The sequence below is a fragment of the Hylobates moloch genome, unplaced genomic scaffold, assembly GCF_009828535.3.
Source record: "Hylobates moloch isolate HMO894 unplaced genomic scaffold, HMol_V3 SCAFFOLD_9, whole genome shotgun sequence".
Taxonomy (NCBI): domain Eukaryota; kingdom Metazoa; phylum Chordata; class Mammalia; order Primates; family Hylobatidae; genus Hylobates; species Hylobates moloch.
Genome location: NW_026652284.1, coordinates 21,376,622 through 21,401,109, shown reverse-complemented (window position 1 = coordinate 21,401,109; position 24,488 = coordinate 21,376,622). Strand labels below are relative to the sequence as shown.

General features: G+C 38.4%; 1 protein-coding gene across 2 annotated transcripts in view; it reads right to left on the bottom strand.

The window, feature by feature from the left end:
* KDM1A (lysine demethylase 1A) overlaps nt 1-24,488 on the bottom strand; it is a 64,388-nt gene that overhangs the window by 9,376 nt on the left and 30,524 nt on the right. For both annotated transcript variants that reach the window (XM_032759246.2, XM_032759244.2), the window contains 11 exons: nt 23,913-24,046; nt 20,585-20,663; nt 19,292-19,384; nt 18,412-18,518; nt 16,879-16,960; nt 15,262-15,356; nt 5,621-5,763; nt 5,151-5,241; nt 2,940-3,074; nt 2,106-2,179; nt 899-1,010 (listed from right to left, as the gene is read on the bottom strand). In XM_032759246.2, the coding sequence (XP_032615137.1) occupies nt 899-1,010; nt 2,106-2,179; nt 2,940-3,074; nt 5,151-5,241; nt 5,621-5,763; nt 15,262-15,356; nt 16,879-16,960; nt 18,412-18,518; nt 19,292-19,384; nt 20,585-20,663; nt 23,913-24,046 (1,145 nt within the window). The remainder of the gene's footprint in view (nt 1-898; nt 1,011-2,105; nt 2,180-2,939; nt 3,075-5,150; nt 5,242-5,620; nt 5,764-15,261; nt 15,357-16,878; nt 16,961-18,411; nt 18,519-19,291; nt 19,385-20,584; nt 20,664-23,912; nt 24,047-24,488) is intronic.

Below are 24,488 nucleotides of genomic sequence, written 5' to 3'. Positions count from 1 at the left end.
ACTTTTTTAATAGGCAAAAGATCTGAGCAGACATTTACTCAAAGATGACATGAATGGCTCATAAGCTCAAGAAGAGTTGCTCTACATCACTAGTCATCAGGGAAATGCAAATACTACTATACCTATTAGAATGGCTGACATTTTAAAAACTGGCATTACCAAGATTGGTGAGGATTTGGAGAAAATGGAATTTTCATACATTGCTGATGGGAAGGCAATTTGGAAAATAGTTTGGAAGTTGATTTATAAAGTTAAAAATCCACTTTCCATAGTACCCAGCAATTCCATTCATAGATATTTACTCAAGAGAAAGACATGAACATTCTTAAGCAGCTTCATTCACTAGCAGTCAAAAAACAGAAACAACCCAAATGCCCGTTAAGGCACCAGTGAATGGATAAACGATCTGTGGTACATCCACACAATGTAATTCTACTAAATAATAAAAAGGAACAAACTACTGATATAGGCAAAGAAGATGAATCTCAAAAACTTTATGCACATCTCAAAAACTATACTAAGTGAAATACATCACACACAAAAAGCTATGTACTGCATGATTCACTTTATATGAAACTGTAGAATAAACAAAATTACAGTGATAAAGCAAATCAGTGGTTGTCCAGGGCCAGGAGCCAGAGCACAGGGGATTAACTACAAAGGGGCATGAGAAAACATTTCAGGATGATGGGAATGTTCTATATTCTGATTGTGTGGGGGCTTATGACTGAAGTCTGGCAAATCTAATAAACTGTTCACTTAAAATAGGTGAATTTCACTGTATGTAAATGATGTCTCTTACTAAAGCTGTTTAAAAACACACATACAAAATTAACTGTTTCTCTTACAATCCCTCTCAAAGACATGTGCAATAAAATAAACAATAAGGGAAACTTACCTGATCCCAGTGCTTAAGGGAGAGAGTTGAGAGAGGTGTGGCATTAGCAAATTCGAGATTTGCAAAATGCCAATCAAGTATTTGTCTGTCTCTTGATGAGAGATATACATCACTGCAAAAGAACAAAGGAGTACAAGATTATTAAAAGATATCACTAGTTCTTTCAGTGTGATGCAGGTGATCTCAATAACTGTGTCGGAACCTAAGCCAGGGCTGTGCCTTATATGAAGAAATTACAAATCAAAAAGTAGCATCTTATCTGTCTTATTAACCTCTTTATCTCTGATGTCTAGAGCAGTGCCAAGCTCACTACATAAAGCAAATTACATGTAGGCCTCATTTGTCTGGAAAAAAAAAAAAAAAAAAAAAGAATGCTTCATATGAAATCACCTTATATCATAAAAGCTTATTAGTTGTAAAAAATGTCTTATATTTTACACACAGCATAGACTCTATAGAAAGGATGGGCAGGCCGGACGCTGTGGCTCATGCCTGTAATCCCAGCACTTTGGGAGGTCGAGGCAGGTGGATCACCTGAGGTCAGGAGTTCGAGATCGGCCTGGCCAACAGGTGAAACCCCATCTAAAAACATAAAAATTAGCTGGGCATGGTGGTGGGCACCTGTAATCCCAGCTACTCAGGAGGCTGAGGCAAGAGAATCGCTTGAACCCAGGAGGTGGAGGTTGCAGTGAGCTGAGATCACATCATTGCACTCCAGCCTGGGCGACAAGAGCGAGACTCCATCTCAAAAAAAGATAAGATGGGCAGCATCCTTGAATACAGAACAAAACAGATTTACGTGGAGGCTGGATGCAAGTGAAAACATTTCATCAGCATTCACTGTCAAAAACCCAGTGGAAATAAAGTATAATACCCCCCAGTTCCCAAAATTATGGAAGTGTAAAGTAACGGCACCTTCTACCCCCTCAAGAAAGATAATTTCCATCGATTACATCTTTATCCAAATATCAGATCTTATGGAGAAAGGCTCTCTCTTTAGAAACAATCTGTTTAGGTATCTAGGACACATTAAAATACAGGAGCAGGGGATTTAGAAACCTCAAAAGTAGTCACACATTCATTTATTTAACAATTTAAACCACTCACTGAACATAAATAAAAGCTCACTATGATTTAGAATTTTCCTTCTAAATCAAACTGAAAGAACAGTAAAAGCTATCCCTCTGAACTTCTGTGTTTTCCTTACCTCGGGGGATTTGCTTCCAATTCTTGAAGTTTTTCTTCTAGCTTTCCTTGTGTTTCAGCTAATTCATCATATTCCTGATAAAAATTAAGTGAATCTGAGTTACCCTGAAGGGTCAGATATCCACCTAGTTTCTTATGCCACAAAGTATAAGGTCTGGATATTTCCCCTTCAGATCATGTATAGGAAGTGTGGCTCAATTTTAGGCTGGGGTTAGATAGAGCTGAGAGATTTTTGTTTTTGGAGACAAGTTACAGTTGGGGGCCTGGAATATTAGGGGGAGGCAAGGAGCACACAGGAGAAAATAATGGAAGAAACATACTAGTGTGCTACAAAGTGGGGATGAAAAATCATAGCAAGCACCATTTCATAAGCATGCCATGTCCCTGGCACTGGGTAAGCACTTTATACATAATTTTATTTAAGCTTCACAATTACCCTACAAGGTAGGTGTTAAGACCATGTTACAGATCAGGCAATTAAGGAGTCCAAGGTCACATGGCTCAAGATTCCAAGTTAGGGATTTGAATCAGACAGTTTGACCCCAAATGACTCTGAAGTCCATGTTTAATACTCTTACTCTAAACTGTTAGGGCTAAACTGAGATTTAAGATAAAATGATGAGATTATTAAGACAGGATAAGAATTCTGCAGGACAAGCAGGTCTTAAACCGAACTAACCCATTAAATCCCCATGGCTCCTTATGTACCGAATCGTCTTCATTGCACTGAAGGCACTTGTGATTGGCTAGTGGCTCTCTTTTCCAAAATTCCCCAGATCTGTGCTATTTCTTAGCATTCCAAGTAAAACCAGTTAGGCATGTATGTATACCACACCTTGCATAGGGCGGTCAGATCCCTGTGTTTGCTTTTCACTAAGAACTCGGCAGTAATATCTCTGGGTGGCTTTACTTCAGATGCTTCTTTGTATTGCTGATGGAGTTCTTTAATTTTCTCTTTCAAACTTACCATCTAAGAAGGAAAAGTACAAATTTACCATTCCAAATAGTAATGTAGTTTATGTCTACATCACATGTACCCTTTTTTGGCTCCTCAAAACTGCTATCACAACAAAACAGGGCTACAATGCAAGGTCCTTAGAATTCTTAAATACTTATTCTAACCTACATCATTCCATTTGGGAAATAGGAAAGAAATCTTATAGGGCTTGACATAAAGGTACCACAACTCTATCTGATAAGTGAGATCAGTGCTGCCTTCTAAAACGAATGAGAAGGATGAGGAGTGTCCCATTAATTTAAACAAAGAAAAAAACCCAGTATTGAAATAAATTTAATCTCCACAAAAAGGAAACTGTTGCTAATGTAACTTAAACGTATTTTAGGAAACAAATTGTCATAATGTGTGTGTGTGTGTGTTTTTTTTTTTTTTGAGACAGAGTCTCGCTCTGTCGCCCAGGCTGGAGTGCAGTGGCACCATCTCGGCTCGCTGCAAGCTCTGCCTCCTGGGTTCACGCCATTCTCCTGCCTCAGCTTCCTGAGTAGCTGGGACTACAGGCGCCCGCCACCATGCCCAGCTAATTTTTTGTATTTTTAGTAGAGATGGGGTTTCACCATGTTAGCCAGAATGGTCTCGATCTCTTGACCTCGTGATCTGCCCGCCTTGGCCTCCCAAAGTGCTGGGATTACAGGCGTGAGCCACCACGCCCAGTCCTATAATGTGTTTTTTAAATACGTAAAAGGTCAAAGAATTTTTTTTTTTCTAAGAGACACAGTCTTGTTCTGTCACCCAAGCTAGAGTGCAATGGCACAATCTCAGCTCACTGCAACCTCTGCCTCCCGGGTTCAAATGATTCTCATGCCTCAGCCTTCTGAGTAACTGGGATTACAGGTGTGTGCTACCATGCCCAGCAAATTTTTTGTATTTTAGTAGAGAAGGGGTTTCACCGTTTGGCCAGGCTGGTCTTGAGCTCCTGGCCTCAAATGATCCACCTGCCTCAGCCTCTCAAAGTGTTGGAATTATAGGCGTAAGCCACTGTGCCTGGCCAAAGAATCTTAAGGAACCATTGTTAATGTTAGCTTTTTTCAGGTTTCTGATGATACCACACTGGATAAGAGTGACAAAGCCTGAGACTGGGCATCCTACAGGTATCCTGGCCACTTGGCAGTTCTTAAACCACTCTTCTCATTTCATCCTTACCACAATCCATGAAGAATGTGAGCTGGAGATCTCTTCATTAGACAGGATGAAGAATGAGGCACAGTGAGAGTGAGGCAAGAGTCCAGTCACAGGCATACCCAGAGTATGCACTATAAAGGCCCCCTCCAGGGGCTATTTTCTCCCTAAGCTGATGCGACCTTTGCAGCTGGCAGGGTGAGGAGAAACAAATGGTTGGACTTTAATGCTCTGGAGCCTGGGGCTCTGGAAGGTGGTGGCAGAGAAGAGCCCTAATGGTTCAACCCTGGGGAACAGGGGTGGGGGTGGCGGCAACTCAAGAGAAATAATTATGCCAATGAACTGGCTGCTGATTTGTTGGTCTTCACCAATGGAAACTTGGCTCCAGTACAGCTAATCTCCTGTTAGTCCTAGAATTCAGCCGAGGGCACTGGGATAGCTTTAGAATAGCTAAACCAAGCTTGTCCAACTCGTGGCCCAGGACAGCTTTGAATGCGGCCCAACGCAAATTCATAAACTTTCTCAAAACACTGAATTTTCTTTTCTATTTTTTTCTTTTAAAGCTCATCAGCTATCATTAGTGTTAGTGTATTTTATGTGTGGCCCAAGACAATTCTTCTTCTTCCAATGTGACTGAGGGAGGCCAAAAGATTGGACACCCCTGAGCTAAAGGGAACCAGATAAAGAGGAAAGATCTATTTCCTCTGGCAACAATTTATCAATAATGCCACACTGAAAGACTGACAGATAAAACAGTCTCTTTCGTTAGTCATTATTTTCTTAAGAATGAGTCCCAGCTGTGCAGACTTTCTCTTCCATGGAGGAAAAAATCTCAGACATGCTTTTAAAATTTCTAAAGACTTTTTCTCCTATTAAAGCTTCTTCAGCTATGAAGAAAATACAGAACTTCACCTTATTAAGAAGTTCTTTCAATTCTTCCTGAGTTTTCACTATCTTCTTCCAATGTTCAATCTGCTCATCTTTGACATGCTTCTCTTGTAACCTAAGAGAGACAATATGTATAATCTGGTCTCAAAGCCAACTTTGCAGAATAAGACAGGTGCCCATCAAAAACATTTAAGGGCATCAAGGCCCACTGAAACTTCTGATACTTAGGAACAAGAAAGTTGGCTAATGGGAAATTATTTCCTAGGCTATGTTAAATATAGTATAATACCATAAAAGCAATGAATTTTAGAAGTGAAAGGGGCCTTAAGGGATCATATAATTATTTTAAATAATTTTTAATTTTGGATTCAATGGTTTCATACAAAATTAAGTAAAAACTAGCTCAAATAAGACTTGCAGAAAAACTTAAAACATAAATAGCAAATCTTTACACATGGAACTCACTATACAATAAGCAGTATCAAAGTACTTACTGAATGACAACTTCCAATGCCTGGCCAAGGGACACAGGCTTATTATTGAGGACATTGAAGTCTAGTTGATGACTAAGGTAAGATGTAGCTTCTAGCAACCGGTTAAACTCTTGCTCTACCATTTCATCTTTCTCCTTAGGAACCTGAAAATCCGAAGTATAGCAGTGTTGGTCCTTATAAACTAAACATAACCATCCATGAAAACACAAATGCTCTATAGTTTATAAAGGTCAAAATATGTATCTCAAAGGGGAAACCTTTGAGCACAATGATTCAATTTTCTTTTCTATGAAGTGGTCAAATCCATTTAAATGAGACATGAAATGTTTGGGCCCTGACAATTTCCTCTTCTTCTCCCACTTCTGCCCTCAGAGCTGGGACTCCACCTCTGTTAACTGCCACAAGATTTACACTGGTGCTAACTGAAGTCACATGGAGCACAAGTGGCACTGAGCTGACATGCATTAAGTTGAGCTGACTGACATGCAAACAACACACTAGAAAAGTCCCAGAGAACAAAAACTATGTCAACAAACCTGAAGACCTTCCAAGAATAAGGGCAGGATGGGAAAATAAGAAGCCCAAGATATCTGCTTCCCCTCAAAGATGAATCTCAGGTGGGAGGAGGGAAAAGAGAAATGAAATTCATAGCTACTAATAAGAACACACTAGCACTTTTATTCTTTTGCACAGTAGTAATATTTTATGGCACCAATAAATTCAGAATTGAATGTACAAAGCTCTTAAGAGAGTCTATGAGTAAATGAAGGACCAGAAGGTCTGGCTCCTCATTGATGTAGACGAAGCAAACAGATTGCAAAGCAGGTCATCAAGCTGGAAGACCATGATCCTAAGCCATGCTGTGTCCCTGCCTATTGATAACATCAGTTAGTTCACACACACCCCTCTGCTACTGCTTAATTCAGCCCCAAAGCAAACTGTATCTGCAATCCTATTGTTGAATTCATGGCCGAAGTGAGAGAAAGAAAAAATATGTTTAAGGCAAGCATTGCTTGTTGTAAGGTGGGCTGATATCAGCAGGGAAATGTGATTCAAAATACAGAATTTCACTATACAGTCAACCTAAAACTGGTAACACAAAAATAAAACATTGAATTAAATTCTAGTAAACACTAAGACTCAGGAGGAGCGACCTTTTACAATCAGAGGTAACTGACTGTTGACAAGACCATCCCAGTAAGATTCTACCTCTCATTTGAAACTCCACAGTTTTTCCACTTCCCAACCCAACAGATTTTGAACCCGGGCCTCTGCTCCTTCACTGATAACACAAGTAACTCTATGAGACGAGCCAGTGTGTGGCACAAAGAATCTGGCAAGAAGGGCAATCTGCCCCCAAAATGAAAGAGGACTGCAACTTTCCTTTGAACTGTAAATATGACAGATGCCATAACTGATTTAATCAAAATCATATTCAAACAGTAAGTTCCCAAAGACTATACATGGGAGAGATCAGGGTATCTTTATAATTAAAGAATTACCCTTAGCCTAAAGAAAATCTAAATCTCTAAAAATATTCTGGTTTGTGTTAAATGAGGCAGAGAATCAGGCTTTGGATGCTTGGTGCCATGTATATCAGGAAGGTGCCTAGGACTGGTGGGTCAAAAACCTCTGATCTACTACTCATTCAACTCAGTGGCCAAAAAAAAAGGTTGTTTTTATTACACAGCTATGAGAGCTGATGGAAGAGACCCTTTGGTCAGGAACTTCATTAACTTTCTCAGCTACTTTTCCTCACTGATGTGATATGTGATGGTCATATGCAGAGCAACTCAAACAATGCTGAAATTTTGCTCAGAAACATGCTACTTCTAGTGCAAATCCTGCAATGATGCTACAAAAGATGGTTCTGGAAATCTAAATTTGGTTCTTCTTTCAAAAAGGAAACAATTACATTTCAATGTGAAATCTTAACAATGTGAGACCTCAACTGATCACAGATGCAATGCGCCTGACTGCTTTTCCTGGAGCATAAAAGTGATATTTCTATGTGTTGCTTCTAAAATGCCTAGCAAGAGGATGCTATAGCAGCAAGAGGGACTACTAGATCACATATGCCTCTACAATAGGGCAGAATGTGTCATACACAAGTGTGCCAATGGTACAGATTAAAGCTCTTCCAGTGTCAACTGGATGGCTTGCTTCAGACAAGCTTTAATCTTTGCAACTAGGATGACAATCACATAGGGAAGTTCATACTGAAAAAGAACACGGCACTCAGGCTCAGTATCTGGGGTCCAGGGTGTGTGGTAGAGAAATATTTAAAGGGACACTGTCAAGGTTAGAGGGACCAAATTTGACCTCTGTTTCTTCCCTCTGTTTGCTGAGCAGCCCACTGGATTCATTACACTTTCCCCCTTAGTCCACCCACACCACCCACAAAAAAACCTAATGTTTTACACGCGCTTTCAATGACAAAAACTCAAATGGCACCAGCCCAACATATAGGCGCAACTCTACAACAACAAACCAGTGTGAATGTATGATGGAGAGGATCTTTGAAAGGAAAAGATTTAGGTTTCAAGCTTTTAATGGGTTATTGTAAACAGTGAGGAAAATGATTTGAAAAATTATGAAAAAAAAATACCTTGACAGTGTCCTTTTAACCAGTGCAGCAGAGAGAGAAATAAACTGTAAATAACAGCCCAACAGCCACGTCAAGTTTAGTTTTGTATGACAGCAATAAAATCAAGGCTTTAAACACATAGCATGACAGAAGCATTCTGTTAGCTCAGAAGCTGCAACCACCAGAGAAATAAGGAACAGATTGTACAGAGACCAAATGGGAAAGTCAAGGCATAGAAATGGCCAAAAGAAAGGCAGTTAAAAAAAAGGCAGGGGAGTGAGGGGGAAGTGTCAGAAAGCAGTGAGGAATAAAGCAAAACTCAAAAGAGGAAAGGAAAAACAAAGAACAGTAACAACAACAACAACAACAACAAAATCAAACAAACAAAAACCAAACCAAAAGATTGCTGCCACATTTGACTGACACCAGATGACAGGACTGCATCTCCGGTAAACCATTCTAACCCGAGGCTCAGTTGTATGAGATTATGTGAGATTGTCAGCCACCAGGCCCCATCCATTTTCCACTTAGTTAAGCAATTACAAGAATGTTGCAAGTGCAGCCAGGGATAGCTTTGAAACCTGGCTTTTTTTCCCCACTAACATTAAAATTTCACTTTGAAATTAAAGGAATATTTGGAAAATAACACATAAAATACTTGTCCCTTAGGAAATTAATACTGACTGGGAGAAAACCAAAATGTGTTTTTAATACCTTTAAAACAGAATCATTTCTAAAAACAAGCTAGTTAGAAATATTCTATTTGATATACCCAGACAATAAAAGGAACTAACAAATGACTATCCCAACAACCCCAAACTACCCATACTTTAAGTCATTTATTTCCCCTTGATGAGAATCCTTGGATTCTATTAGTTCTACAAATTATTATGGAACAATAACAACAAAATGGAATTGAAATATTGGCGATCGCTAAACATAGGTCACAATAATTTAAATCTTACCTAACTATTCTAATCTAGATCCTTAACTTGTATCCTGAGAAAGAAACTCAACGAATGATTACAATGGGTTTTAAGTACCACATTAGAAGGCAGGTGGATTTCTACACTGCAACACAGTGAGAACTTGTAACAGCAAACTAAGAAGCATTTTTGGGGAAAGGACCAATAATGTAAGAGCCTTCTATCTAAGACGCAAACAAAATGGACATCACTTTAAACAGATTTTGATTGACTTTTTGAAGCCATTTATTTCTCTATGAAAGGCTCCAGGTAAATAGTTCCTTCAAGACTAAGAGAATTTGAAGAGTCTCACTGTTCCAAATAGGTTCAATCCTGATGTCTTGGTCCTGTAGATTATATGGACTGTCTCTAAATGTGTCCAGGGGAAGGGAAGCCTGTGTGTCTTGCCCATGCAGAATGTGGGAAAGCCAAACAACTTTCTGGACAAGGTCCCTGATCCTGCAAGAAGTAATCTCAAAGGAAGGAGGACAGCTCTCTTTAGTTCTTTCTACCTCTGGTTTCATTCTAACAAGCTCTTTAGGTCTTCAAAAACGTTGTACACCTATCTTACTTCCAGTCTTCACAAACTCTACAGCAGCAGAGCAGAATGGAGTTAAATGCAGCAACGTACACTAGGTAATGGAAGTTCTGAGATTTAGCCAGAGAAATCCCCAGAAAGTCAGAAAAAAGCAGTAATGGCCAAATCTGGCTAGTGGAGGCCACAGTCAATCTCCACCTCCCCATCCCATGCCATCGAGCACTTCTAGAATTGTGGTAAAGCAGAAGATTAGTATTAGTTCATTTGGTAAACCTGGAAGAAGAAATTTACTTCTGAAGAGTCTCTAATTCAGATTCTCCTCAACAGCCAAGGGAAATGAGATATAGCTATTATCCCTATAGGGGGACTATATCCTTAATCCAAATAAAATTCAATGTGATTCTAGGCTGGGAGCAGCGGCTCACATCTATAAATCCCAGCACCTTGGGAGGCTGAAGCAGAAGGATCACTTGAGCCCAGGAGTTTGAGATCAGCCTGGGCAATACAGTGAGACTCTATTTCTACAAAAAATTCTTTTAAATTAGCCAGGTGTAGGGGTGTGTGTCTGTGGTCCCAGCTACTCAGGAGGCTGAGGTGGGAGAATCACTTTAGCCCAGGAGGGCAAGGCAACAGTGAGCCATGTTTGTGCCACTGCACTCCAGCCTGGGCAACACTGCAAGATCTTCCTGTCTCCAAAAACAAAAACAATCAATGTGATTCTACAGAGACTGTTGTCTTCCCCCCACTCCCACCCCATAAGGAATTTTTGACTTCCTTAAAGCAGTGATTAGAGTGTATGGAAAAGGCACACACAACATATCTAAGTAGTTCTCTCTAGCAGTTTTTAGCATATAGTAGAGGTGCCCAGTAAATTCTTGTTAAATGAATAAATTAATATAGTTTGGAAAAGCAAAGTCAGTATTATAACTATAATTAAGGGGGCAAAAACTATTTGCAACTTCAGGACCATTAAAGGAAGGCAAGAGATTTTTACATGTATAAACAAGCATGGATTGGCAGTAATGATTTTAAAGGGCAGAGAAAGACTGTCATAAAGATACTGAAGATGTTTCTTCAAAGGAAGAAAACCAAGAAGGCCAACAGGCCTGTGTCAAAAGCGTACTAACCTAAGCACCACTGTATAAGAATAAGAACACAAATGAAAACTGGCTAAGTTATGATAGATACCTAATACACCTATAGTTAACGGTCTTTGTAAGAGACCTGACACCCATTACTTTTCACATGCTGTCTGTCATTCTTTCTCTTAACAGCTGAGCCATTCCCAAGAAGCAATCAAGGCTCAGTTTCTCAAAGCAGTTACTGGAACCTCTGGATCTCACCTGGACACACACAGACACAACCACAGACACACACACACACACACACACACACACACACAGACACACATGACCAGAGACCTTGTGATACAGAACGCTACAGCACTGTGGGAATTTGATTAAGATATCCTTTCATTACTCCAAAAAAAAGAAAAAAAAAAAGTAAAGCCCATGAGTTACTAGCTGGTGTACAGGACATGCAGAAAACATTCAGAGCCATTTCCACTGTCTCCCCCACCAATTGTGTTTTCAGTCCTCTCAGCAGAGACCAGCAAAATGTTCCCTGAAATATGAATTACCCTATTTCCCAACCTTCTCCATGTCCAATTAAGGTGTTACTGATGACAGCGTAGGTCAGAGTATAACTCCATTACCAATCAACTGAAGGCAGCTGCTATACTAGCTCTGTTTTATAGGCTTAAGGTAGTGGAGATCCCTTCTATTTAGAGGGATATGCTTAGTATCCCTATATCTTTATATTATATCCCTCATATTAATATCTTTACTAAGGAAGCCTTTGTTGTAGTCATCCAAAGCCATAAAATAAACGTCCCTTGTCAAAAACAAGCACAGAAACTCAATATACTAGCTACAAATGTAGGAGAGAGAACAAAGAGGTAAACTTTTTGAGGGATTCTTGTGATTGTGATTAAAACAATGACATAAAATAAAAATCACTTGCTACATGATTTCTTTTCCTACAGCAGCAAAATGTCTAGGTATGGAGATATGTCCTTAAGACACTATTACTAGTGATATAACTCTGAGTAACTTTCTGGCCTTCTACAGGATAACATCATTAATTTCTATATACTAACAACAGAACCAACAAGTTACTTTTTTTTTTGACTGAAGCTGTCCATAAAGCATGGAGAAACAGAACCCCATTTCATCCAAGTTTACTAAAGAAAAATCAGTGACTGAATGAATTTTTACTTTAGGTAGGCCGTGCTGGCTCCTAGAATAACTACAACAAAGCTCTCAGAGAAGGAGACTCAGCTGATGTCATCACACAGGCAGTTAGAAGGAGGTGCATACACTCACCTCACCCCATCTTCCCTGAAATGTCGGCCAGGTGTAGTCAAACAAGTATGGGAATCTGAACAAGAACACCAGGCAATGGATTCTGGCTCTTCAACTTACTGATTATGATAACCTTAGGCAAACACATGTGTGAGCTTTAGTTTCTCCTGCAATAAGAGAATAAAGCTACTGACGTATGAGCTTTAGTTTCTTCTCCTGCAATAAGAGAAAATAAAGCTACTGACCTATGAGCTTTAGTTTCTTCTCCTGCAATAAGAGAATAAAGCTACTGACCTATGTCTTTAGATTTCTAAAGCCATCAAACGTATTTGTAAGTATAAGCATAAATTAGTGGGGCTCTTTGTACTTGTCCTTTAAGTTTGTTCAAAAGCTAGTTTAGGCCAGGCACGGTGGCTCATGCTGATAATCCTAGCACTTTGGGAGGCTAAGGTGGGCGGATTACCTGAAGTTGGGAGTTCAAGACCAGCCTGGCCAACATGAAGAAACCCCGTCTCTACTAAAAATACAAAAAAATTAGTGGGGCGTGGTGGCACATGCCCGTAATCCCAGCTACTCAGGAGGCTGAGGCACGAGAATTACTTGAGCCCGGGAGGCGGAGGTTGCAGTGAGCCAACATTGTGCCACTGCACTCCAGCCTGGTGACAGGGCAAGAAGCAAGACTCTGTTCTAAAAAAAAAAAAAAAAAAAGCTAGTTTACTAGTCAACAGTTTTCCATTCTTGTTCTGAGACAGACTACTGGAGACAGCAGTACAGAAACATTAGCATGCCTTATGTTTGATTAACTAAGGCAAGCATAACTCAAAGCTGCAAAGAATCCCTTCCCAAATTTCAGAATGGTTTAAAATCTTCCTTATCACTTGGCTACTGCACCAAATACAAATGTATCAACTTAGAAAAATCCTATACAGATCAGAGTTGAATGACAACTACCAATTACGTTGGGAAAAATATCCCTGCATTCAAAATGCTAAAAACCACACATGAGGTTAACAACTGTTTACAGTGCTACTCAAAGGGCTGGTCCTGGTAAGATGTGGATAAATCAATGCAACACTTTCTTCACTGAGAGTTTTGCTACCAGGAAAAAAAAGTCACCATCTGAATTAACAGTGTGGTTAGTGGTGTAATTTCTTTATCTCATTCCACACTGGTAACTGACAGTTAGTTCACAGACTGGCAGCCAGTGCAGGCCCCACCTGAGGACAACAGTGGTACAGAAACAAATGTTTTAAAAAATGCGCTAAAGCTCATCTGATACCAAGAAAGCAGTCCATTTCTCTGGATATCTCTACTAGAAAAAAGTTCTCTCTTTACGTTAGAAAGACTTAATGAACCTGCTCTACATTCAGAAAAGTCTAAAGAAAAAGATGGTGTCTCAATGATCAGTGATTAATCTTTACTGTGGACTCTTATCACTTGAGGACTGTAATAGCCACTCTGGAGCCTTGCTTCCCTCCCCTCAATTCTGTACTTATTGCCTACTATTAATATTATACTTTTAACACTGACTTAATCGTGTCATTTCCCCTGTTCTCAAACCTCTCAAGTTCCAACCTACAATCAAGCCTAACAAGTAACATCCACCACAACATGGCCCCACCCTAAACTTTCTATCTTCCTACTCTCACTGGTATAATCCCACCCTCCTTTACAGACTTCTCTACTTAAGACTTAAACCTCCTCTGCCAGCAATGCTTTTCCCTTCCATAAACACATGTTGAAATCCTGATTTGCCATTCACAAATGCTCTCCTTCCCTCCAGATCTCTTAGTGCCCTCTCCCTCACACCTTCATACACCCTCTTGCCACCTTGGTTCTTCCATAGCAATTTTTTCTTCTATCTAATCCTTGGCTTTCACTTTATGTTACTGGTATTAATATATTTATGGATGATATGTTTGTGATTTGCTTTAAAATACTCCAGACTTCCCCTGGACTCAAAAGTGCAGGAATGGGACAGATAAAACAAGATTGGGAAAACAGAGGTTCACTATAGTACTCTTTCTACTTCTGTCCTTGTTTTTAAATTTCCCTCATAAAAAGCTTGGAAAAAAGAATTATTTCTGTACAAGTACCACTACAGCAGGGACTACCTTATTCATCTCTATATCCTTTACAGATCTTGGTAGAGTAAGAGAAGTTTACTCAATTGTTGAGTTCATCTTTACTTCATCCTTTCTCTCTCATTCTGCTCAGTTTATTCTGCAAGAAGCCTCCTGTTACTCACCCCACCCGAGCCCTGGTGGGAAATTTGGACCATGATGGTGGGGATGGAAACCAAAGCATTCCCTGAGAGTCTGTCCTTCTCTGATATGAACCCCATAAAGCCTTAAGGTAGATAGGAATAAGTGAGGATGTTCCTTGAGACATATCGCACAAAATTCACGAGTTGGGATCCTACCACTTTTAGTAACAATAGCTAAACCCACCATATACATAGGACATCACCCTTTCCCCCAAATATAAAGATAATATGTACTTATATCCTGAGAAGTGTGGGCTCTCATCTTGATAAAGGCAGTCAGTAAAATTTTGCTAAATACAAACTTTTGAATTTCACTCACTTGTAAAAAATTAGGACTGACTTATGTAATCTAAGCCTATCTTACAGTCATTAAACTGTGCAACTCCCCATACCATTCATCACTTTCATGCTATTGTCATACTAAGTATAGGAAGCTCCTATGCCTCTGGTCAACAAATACTTTAGCCTATCTAAGCATGTGGGTAAGTATCATCATTTGGCTATTAGCCCATCAAAAATGTTAGCCTATAAACACAGAACTGAAGTCATAAAGAACACATGGGGCTAAAGCACGTGATGGAAGGCACAATACAAAAAAAAAAACAACGAAGAATCAGGTTTCCATTCCACAAGTCCCTTGGAGTAAGTGGCCACGGCCAAATAAAAAGATAGCTAGCCTTCATTAAATATCTAAAGATAAATGTTAAACAGACAGGTAAATGTGTATATATATACAATAATCCTTTCCTACATAGCTCAAGAGTTAAGAAACAACCAGAATAACATTACATCATCTCTACCTTCAGTTTATATATATACACCTCTATATATGTATATGTATATGCTCATCCATACCATTCTCCTAAAATTGTTTTCAACTGAACCAAAGAAATGTTGAAAGTTCTGTTTGTCCTTGACTTACAGCTTGTCCGTTGGCTTCATAAAGTGGGCATTTTTGCTTGATCTTGGCCAGTTCCATATTTACTTGTTTGCTGACCACAGCCATAGGATTCCCTCCTGGAAAAAAACTCAAGCAATTAAATTCAATAGACCTATGAAGAGAGAACAAAAACCTCAAAGTAAAAAATATTTTTACTCAAAATAAAAAATGCTCAAAAGCTTACAGTATGTAATTATTTCTCAAAAAAAAGCACCCCAAGTAAAAATATGTAAGATAAACATGAAGAAGGCAAAAAAATTACCTATAATCCCACTAATTAACATTATAGATTCTTCTAGATTTTAAGTGTATAAAATTACAGACACACGCAAAAAAGGATCATAATACGTATTGTTTTATAATATCTTTTCAACTTAGCAATATATTGTGGACATCGTTTTACGCTAATACAGAGCTACATGATTTTTAGTGGCTGTATATTTCTCATCGTATAATATTCTAATCTGTGGTTTCTAATGTTCTGCTATGAAAAACAATGCCAGGGATGGGCAAGCTGGCTAATGCCCACAACCTCAACCTTCTGGAAGGCTAAGGCAGAAGGATCTCTTGAGGCCAGGAGTTCGACACCAGCCTGGGCAACAGAGCAAGACCCTGTTTCTATTAAAAACAAACAAGGCCGGGCGTTGTGGCTCATAAAGCTACTAACCTATCTCTTTAGATTTCTAAAGCCATGAAATGTATTTATAATTATAAACATAAATTAGTGGGGTTCTTTGTACTTGTCCTATAAGCTTGTTCAAAAGCTAGTTTAAGCCACACATGGTGGCTCATGCTGGTAATCCTAGCACTTTGGGAGGCCGAGGCGGGTGGATCACCTGAGGTCAGGAGTTTGAGACCAGTGCTGTAATCCCAGCACTTTGGGAGGATCACTTGAGCCCAGGATTCAGATCAGCCTGGCAATATAGTGAGACCTCATCTCTACAAAGAATTAAAAATTAACCAAGCATGGAGGGCACATGGCTGTACTCCAAGCTATTAGGGAGGCTGAGGGGAGAGGATCGCTTGAGCATGGAAGGCAAAGGTTGCAGTGAACTGAGATCATGCCACTGCAATCCAGCCTGGGCAAAAGAGTGAGACCATGTCTCAAAACAAACAAAAACAATGCCACATTAATCATGAGATCAGGAGATCGAGACCATCTTGGCCAACATGGTGAAACCTCGCCTCTACTAAAATACAAAAAATTAGCTGGGCGTGGTGGTGCATGCCTGTAGTCTTAGCTACTCGGGAGGCTGAGGGAGGAGACTCCAGTGAGTGGAGATCAAGCCACTGCACTCCAGCCTGGGCGACAGAGTGAGACTCTGTCTCACCAGAAAAAAAAAAAAAAAAAAAAAAAAAAAAGTTTCAAACACAACATTATCTACTTATCTTCATAGGATAATTTCCTAGAACTAGAAAAAGGTACTCCAGGTCAAAAGATATGTACAATTTACATTTTCCACATACTGCTATACCTCTTACTAACAGAAGATGACTATTCTAAACCAATACACTTTCAAATTGCATCTCTGGCTTTAAATTTCTTTTATTTTATGAGTCTCAGACCATGTACTATAGCACAAACCAATAGCTACTTACCAAGACCTGTTACCACCATGGCTCCAAGATCAGCTACATAGTTTCCTTTGCGAAATGTGGCAACTCGTCCACCCACACGATCCTGTTTCAGAAATTAAGTAGGCAAAATCATCAATTCTATTTTAACCACAAACCTGGCATAGTACCATACCATGGCTCTGTCTTCCATAATTTAAAAATAAAGATGTAGAGTTTACATGGAATGCAATCGACAGTGCTATGTGCACAAAGAACAAATGAAGTTTAACTTGAAGACTATTTGAAGGAGAAGCAGGCAACAAATGACATATAATTAAAAGTCATATAACTAAATGACACAGAATTAAATGATGTGATATAAGGCAGTCTGACAGTTGGAAGATATATTTAGTCACAGGTACCACTCTATCCAGCTGTCTATAATACCTTTTAATGCACAGGATGAATGAGGGCCACCCACATAGAAAATATTTGTTCACAAATCCCAACACTATTTAAACACCAACTTTCTACCACTGTAATCTGACTCTTACACTCTGATCCCCAAAGTTAGCTGGGAAAAATCTGATGGATAATTTTTCTGACAAATCGTTCTCCAGTGCAGCCCTATGCTCAGGGGCAGAGAGTCCATACTGAACATAGCCTGTTCACAATACCTTTTATCCCTAAATAGGCCCAGGTTTATCACTGCTGACCAGAGATTTTCAAGTATGGCTGAGTTGTAGCGATAATTTAATGATTATAAATCATGTAAGAGTACTCTGGAACTCCAAACAAACAAACAAAAATGCAAACAAAACAAAAACCTATACACTAGATTATAAACTCCTCATGGGTAGGAATCAAAATGGTTCTATTATTCCTTATTGTATTTTTTAATACAAAATGTACAAAGTGCACAAAGATGTTTTCTAAATACATAAAATTTTTAATAATAGTATATCAGGAAAATATTTAATTTCAATTTCCCCATACTCTTTTAAAAAATTAGCAGTTTAAAGCCATTAGAAGATCATTAGATTTCAAAAATTATTCATGAAAATAGCTTGAATAGTAGCATCCTAATATGATGCTCTTTTTCCTACTGTGTGCCATTATCCCTTATTGCTCCTCCTGTTTCCATTTCTCTCTCTAGGGCTAACAGGAAAAAAACCAGTATCTTGGCTTCTAAAATATGGTTCCTGCGTGAGAAGTAGCTTTTTTTCTTTATCAAAAATAGGGGATTCACTCTGTTCCACCACCAAAAATAACTGCCTCCTAACAAAGGATATGTCCATGAAGGCCCCAAATTTGAGAGCTAATTACAAGAAATAATGATCTGAAAATATCAGTCAGGAAAAGAAATACTCTTAAACCCTCCTCACAGAGTACTTTTCAAAGCATTCATAAAAAAAAAAAGCTTTTTAAAAATATAAATAACACTATCCAAAATTGATTTATTATACAAATCAATTTGGCTTAGTACAAGTTGTATAATTCCTTAATTTGCAACAGATAATTTGCTTACCATATTTCCAATAGGTCAAGCCTCTAAACTCAAAATGAAATTCTTACCCTGGCTTCCAAAAGTGTGACATCCATTCCAAAACTTTGTAACTGTCGAGCTGCTGCCAAGCCTGAGACCCCAGAGCCTATAATAATTACCTTTCCTGTCTTTTTAGCTAAAAGCAAAAAATGGAAAAAAATTTTGTTGTAGGTATAAAAGTTTGTACTTACAGTCTTATTTCATGAAAACCTCTAGGTTCTTAACATATTATAATATCTTAAAAAGTAAAAAATTCAGAGTTATTTTCAAAATATGGAAACTACCTGAAAACAAATTAACAAACATCTGAAACTTACGAATTCAAATTCAGTGTCGAACATTTATAAATTAAATCCACTATCTTAAGATTTATTTTCTCATTACCTCAGGCATGTGTTTCAGTATCTGTGATTCTTAGTTAACTTGTTAATAATCTGCTTCATTTACTTCATAATTACATTAGGACACATTCTGCATATAAGCTATTTCCCTTAACCTCTACCCTTGTAGTCTTAAGTTAGTACCTCCTTTTGAAAAAATGATTAAAGCATTAAAAAAGCAACTATTGACAACATAAAGAAGGGGTCAATGAGAGAAAAACCTCAAAATGAACTCCTCTCATTTTTAACAAATTGTACTGTTTTATTCTTTTTTTTAAATTGGAAATCCAGTATCTTTTACTAAGTAGCTATCAAACTAGAAATTAAGGGAAATGCACATTTATTAAGAGACTTTATTTTTTATTATTTATTTATTTAACTTGACTTATAAGAAGATAAACTTGGAAATATTTTTAAATATAGTCTTATGAATCAAAATAAAATCCTAATGTCATTATAGATATAAAATACAATCCTGAAACCATAACTTAAAAACGTAAAATTTATCAGCCAGGTAGGAGGTCCTTACTTGGTAGGGGTTTTATCCTCTTATAGATGCCGAAGTTGATAAGACCATGACGCTCTAAATAACTGTGAACTCGGTGGACAAGCACAGTATCACCTACAGAATAAGTGGATTAAAAACACGGTTTTATTTTCAGCAGTTTAAACAATATTCTTCTAACTCTTCCATTTCTCCATCGTGATCTTTTCCATTAAGCTTCAGGTCATGTGACTCCTTTAAAAAAGTAATTCTAAGGCTGGGCGCGGTGGCTCATGCACATACTCTTAGTGGCTTTGGGAGACTGAAGTGATAGGATCACTTGAGGCCAGGAGTTCAAGACCAGCCTGGGCAACACAGCAAGACCCCGTCTTTAAAAAAAAAACAAAAAATTAGCCATCTATGATGGTGCATGCCCATAGTCCTAGTTACTCAGGGGGCTGAGGAAGGAGGATCACCTGAGCCCAGGAGTTCCTAGCTACATGGAGCTATGACTGTACCTGTACACTCTAGCCCAGGCTAGATCAGATCTCAAAAAATAAATAAATCACTGTAGAGACCCTGTCTCTACAAAGAACAGAAAATTAGCCATGCATGATGGTGCCTGGCAGATCAAGGCTGCGGTGAGCTGTGAACGTGCCACTGCACTCCAGCCTGGGCAACAGAGGGAGACACTGTCAATTACTCACTCACTCAATCAATGTGATTCTTAGAACTATTAGTCTGTGAAGTAGGCCAAAATGTATAACACATAATTTGGAATTGTATTGATTTAATCTTTAATTTTTTTGAGAGATAGGGATCTCACCATGGGCTCAAGAAATCCTCCCACCTTAGCCTCCTGAGTAGCTGGGACTATAGGTGCATATCACTGTGTCTGTCTAATTTAAAATTTTTAAGAATTTCATTCCACCACAAATGGAATGAGAATAAAACCAAACCTTCACAAAGTAGTTATAACACTCATTTACTTTGGCAAAAACATCACAAGACATTGTTGGTGCCAAGTGGGAAATAAGAAAACCAGCTAGTGAGCCATGAAGCGCCAAAGTATTCCATGGATCAAAGCTGGACAATAGGTCTAGGAAGAGTACTTAGCAATCTCTTGAACTCATCTGTTAACATAATTTAAAGACCAGAAGATGAATAAAAACATAGAAACCAGGTTTTCTATAAGACTTATTTTTGCACAGCACAAGGTGAAATAACATGGAAATATGAATGAAAAAATTAATTATCAAGGAACCATGAGGCTCCTAGAAGAACATATCAATTTTCACAATCCAGTACAAAATTAGTCCTATTAAACACACTACTTACTGTTATAAGGTGCTTCTAATTGTTGGAGAGTAGCCTCAAATGTCAGCTGAATCTTTGGATTATCCAACCACAACTGCAGCTGCATTTAAATGACATAAATTGAATTACATACAAATAGACATATGTAATTTGACTATCTTTAAAATCATCTTTTAGCTGGCTGTAGTGGCTCAAACCTATACTCCCAGCAGTTTGGGAGGCTGAGGCGGAAGGATCAGTTGAGCCCAGGAGTCTGAGACCAGCTTAGGCAATATGGTGAGACCCCATCTCAACTAAAAATATAAAAACTGGCTGGGTATGGTAACGCATGCCTTTAGTCCCAGCTACTTAGGAGGCTAAGGCAGAAGGACTGCTTGAGCCCGGGATGTCGAGGCTGCAGTGAGCCATGATTGTACTACTGTACTACAGCCTGGGCCACAGAGCAAGAGCTTGTCTCAAAACATAAAAATAAATAAAATCATCCTTTTAACTTTAAGGCCCCAAACATGGGCTTTCCTTTAATTAAAACAGTGACGTTATACTCCTGACAAAGAAACTGATGAACACAAAACCATATCAAATAAGTAAATTACCGAAGAAGCTGGGGTTATTTAGCCTGAAAGAGAAAACCACCTAGTAACTTGTCAAGTCCATAGAGCTAGCAGGGAGCAACTAGCATTCAAACCTGGGTTATATGACTCCAGAGATACTAGGTGGATAAAATCCACAAAAATCTAATGATCAACTAGATATGTTGAGGTTGGGGAGAAAGGCGTCAAGGACAACGTCTCCATTTTGGTACAACTAAGCGAGTTGGTATGCCAGACACTGAATGGAATCACTGAAAGAAGTAAGATAATGAGTTTAGCTCCAAGATAACAAGAAGAGATATAAAACAGATGGATATAGAGTCTGGAGCTCAGAAGAGAGAGAAGGTCTGGAGTCATCTGCTTATGGGTAATAACTGAAGTCAAATGCATTGAAAAGGGTTCCTAGAGGAAAAAATAGGGTGAGAGGAGAAGGAACTCCCAAAGAGTCCACATAATGGCCAACTGTTAAGAATCATCTCACAAAGCAATCAGAGAAGACACCCACGGAGGCAGGAGAAAAACCAGATACTGAGTTATCGAATCCAAGTAAGTACTGTGTTTCAGAAGAAAGGAGCAGTCAATTATTTCAAATACTGCTGAAAAAACAGATGAGACATAAAAAAACATTGTGGTACAATCAATGGGCTCTAAAATGAATTCTCTTCAAAGTGAGTATGTATTTGTAAAATGCAAGACAAACTAAACACTACTATATTTAAGTCTTAGCTAAAAATTAATAAAGACTGCTCCATAAGACAACTTTCAACCAAGAAGAAATTAATTTGGCTATATGTAAATAAACCAAATTACTAAAGGATTATGACCAAATCCACACAGATGCTCTACTCTGTGGCCACTGTAAGGTAAATGGATTTCCTCAAGTACACACTGGGCCCAAGTTCCTCACTCCCAACACAAGTCTTCCTCCATCTCCTCCTACAAAATAACACTTAGGTCACAGTCTAGTTCAATAATTCTAAAGTTGCAGTTTTAAAGTATTATAGTTTAAGACTAGAGAACTGATAAAATTCTTGCAGTAGAGGTTGATTTACATTCTGTTTCACAGCCAGAGACCACAAATCTAACATCGGGAAACCCTTCCCCAAATCTGGACTTTTGGTGAATCAGACAAGACAGAGATCCCTGTAAATCCATCGCTCAAATCTAAGTAAAAAGTGAAAACTCTCTTCAGATAAAACAAACAAACAAACAAAAAATTGACAATTTTGTCTAAATAAAAAATCCACTTAGAGCAAATGTTGATATGCTATACGCAGAAACTGATTCAATTATAAGACAAATCAGCCTTAGACTACACACTAAGAATTTTCTGTTCACTTTTAAAAAAACTCACTGTCTTTTCTTCACTGTTCTTTTGTTTTACAAAAACCCAGGATAACCTATCAATTGCTTTAACAATCGAAATTAAGCAGTGGTTTTGCAATCTAATAGCCAAAATAAAGAAGCTGGTGGTGGCTAAAAAGCAGACATATCAACGACATCTCTGAGCTATATTCATATTCAACTTAGCTGAATCACAAGGTAAACGTCTTCTGCGTTGTATCACCCTAGAGTAACATGAATACGTTCTGAATAGCACCTTTCCCTCATCTACTTACTCTATGGCTAAATAAGAATTCCTGGTGAATAAAAGATATGAAAGAAAAATTTACAGAAGAAATTCAAATGACTAATGTGAAAAGCAGTCAGTCTCAGTAATCCGAGAAATGAAAAAGAACTGAGATGGTTTTGGCCAATTATAGGAGCATAGATTATCACTGTTTTAATAAAAATGGGCAGGGCAATGGGGGGAGGGGAGGGGTTGACTGGTTCAGCCTTTCTGGGAAGCAATCTGGCAATATGTCCAAAATGTTTAAAAGTGTTTATAACCCTTTGACTTTCCTTCTAGAATTCTATCATAAGGAAATAATAGGTAGAGTCAAGAATGCATAAGACTGTCCAGAGTTAATTATAATAAAGCAAAATCGGCAACAAATGTCCAGCAGTCAAATTATAACCCAACTGTCGGACAAAATATTATGCAGACACTGAAGTTAAATCATTCAGCCAGAGGAAGAGGTTGAACAAGCTAAGCAGAACAGGGTAAAGATTTCTCTTATCTTGAGAGGAAAGGACAAAGTGATTATTATTATTATTTTTTAATGCTTAAATAAAGGGTTTTTTTTTTTTTTTTTGAGACGGACTCTACTCTGTTGCCCAGGCTGGATGAAGTGCAGTGGCACAATCTCAGCTCACTGCAACCTCCACCTCCTGGGTTCAAGCGATTCTCCTGCCTCAGCCTCCAGAGTAGCTGGGACTACATGTGCCCGCCACCATGCCCAGATAATTTTTGTATTTTTAGTAGAGACAGAGTTTCACCATGTTGGCCAGGGTGGTCTCGAACCCTTGACCTCAGGTGATCCGCCTGCCTCGGCCTCCCTAAGTGCTAGGATTACAGGTGTGAGCCACCACGCCCGGCCTAAATAAATATTCTTAATGTGTATTTATGGGGTTGTGAAGTATAAAAGGGATCCAAAAGAATGTATCCAAGAAGGATCTCAATTTTATGAAAACAAAAATTATATATACATTTTTTAAATGCCCAAATGAAAAATAACTATTAACAAAGGTTATCTCTGAGTAATAGTATTACAGATAATTTTAGAATTCTTTCTTCTCTTTTTATTTTTCCCATATTCTCTACCAAAGCCATATGTACTTTTTATAATCCAGGTGAAAAAGCTGAAATGGAAACTTACTGTGCGGTTTCTAATGAACAGAAAAACCTTCTGGGTCTGTTGTGGTCCGCTGATAATATCTGGAAAACAGGCTGCTTCTTGAGAAGTCATCCGGTCATGAGGAAGTCGGCTCTGGAAAGCTGCGCCCTCCACACCTAACGAAGAAAGCAAAGGACATCTAGAAAAAGTGCAAGTGAATACAAAATGGGTAGTGATGATGCTCAAATTCCTTTGCCTCACTTACAGACTGATCTTTTTAAAAAATTTTCAATTGTCTCAAAAGCTGAAACTTCCTTAGATATTAGCCACTTGTTTGAGCTTAACATTCCAAAGTTTATACTTTACTGAGTGAAACAACTACTTTATAAGGCAAAGCATTTAAAATAGTTTCTTTGTCCATAAAATAACTTTATCATATTAGATGATCTAATTAAAATTAGCACTACTGACAGGTGTACAATAAAATTTAAAACTAAAGAACCAGAATAAAGGAAAATGCACTAACAGGAAAGCAAAAGATGCTGTGGAGCGAAAAACACAATCACATGCCTTCTTTTAGGATTACAGCATGAAACAGAAAGATGACTTTAATAATCG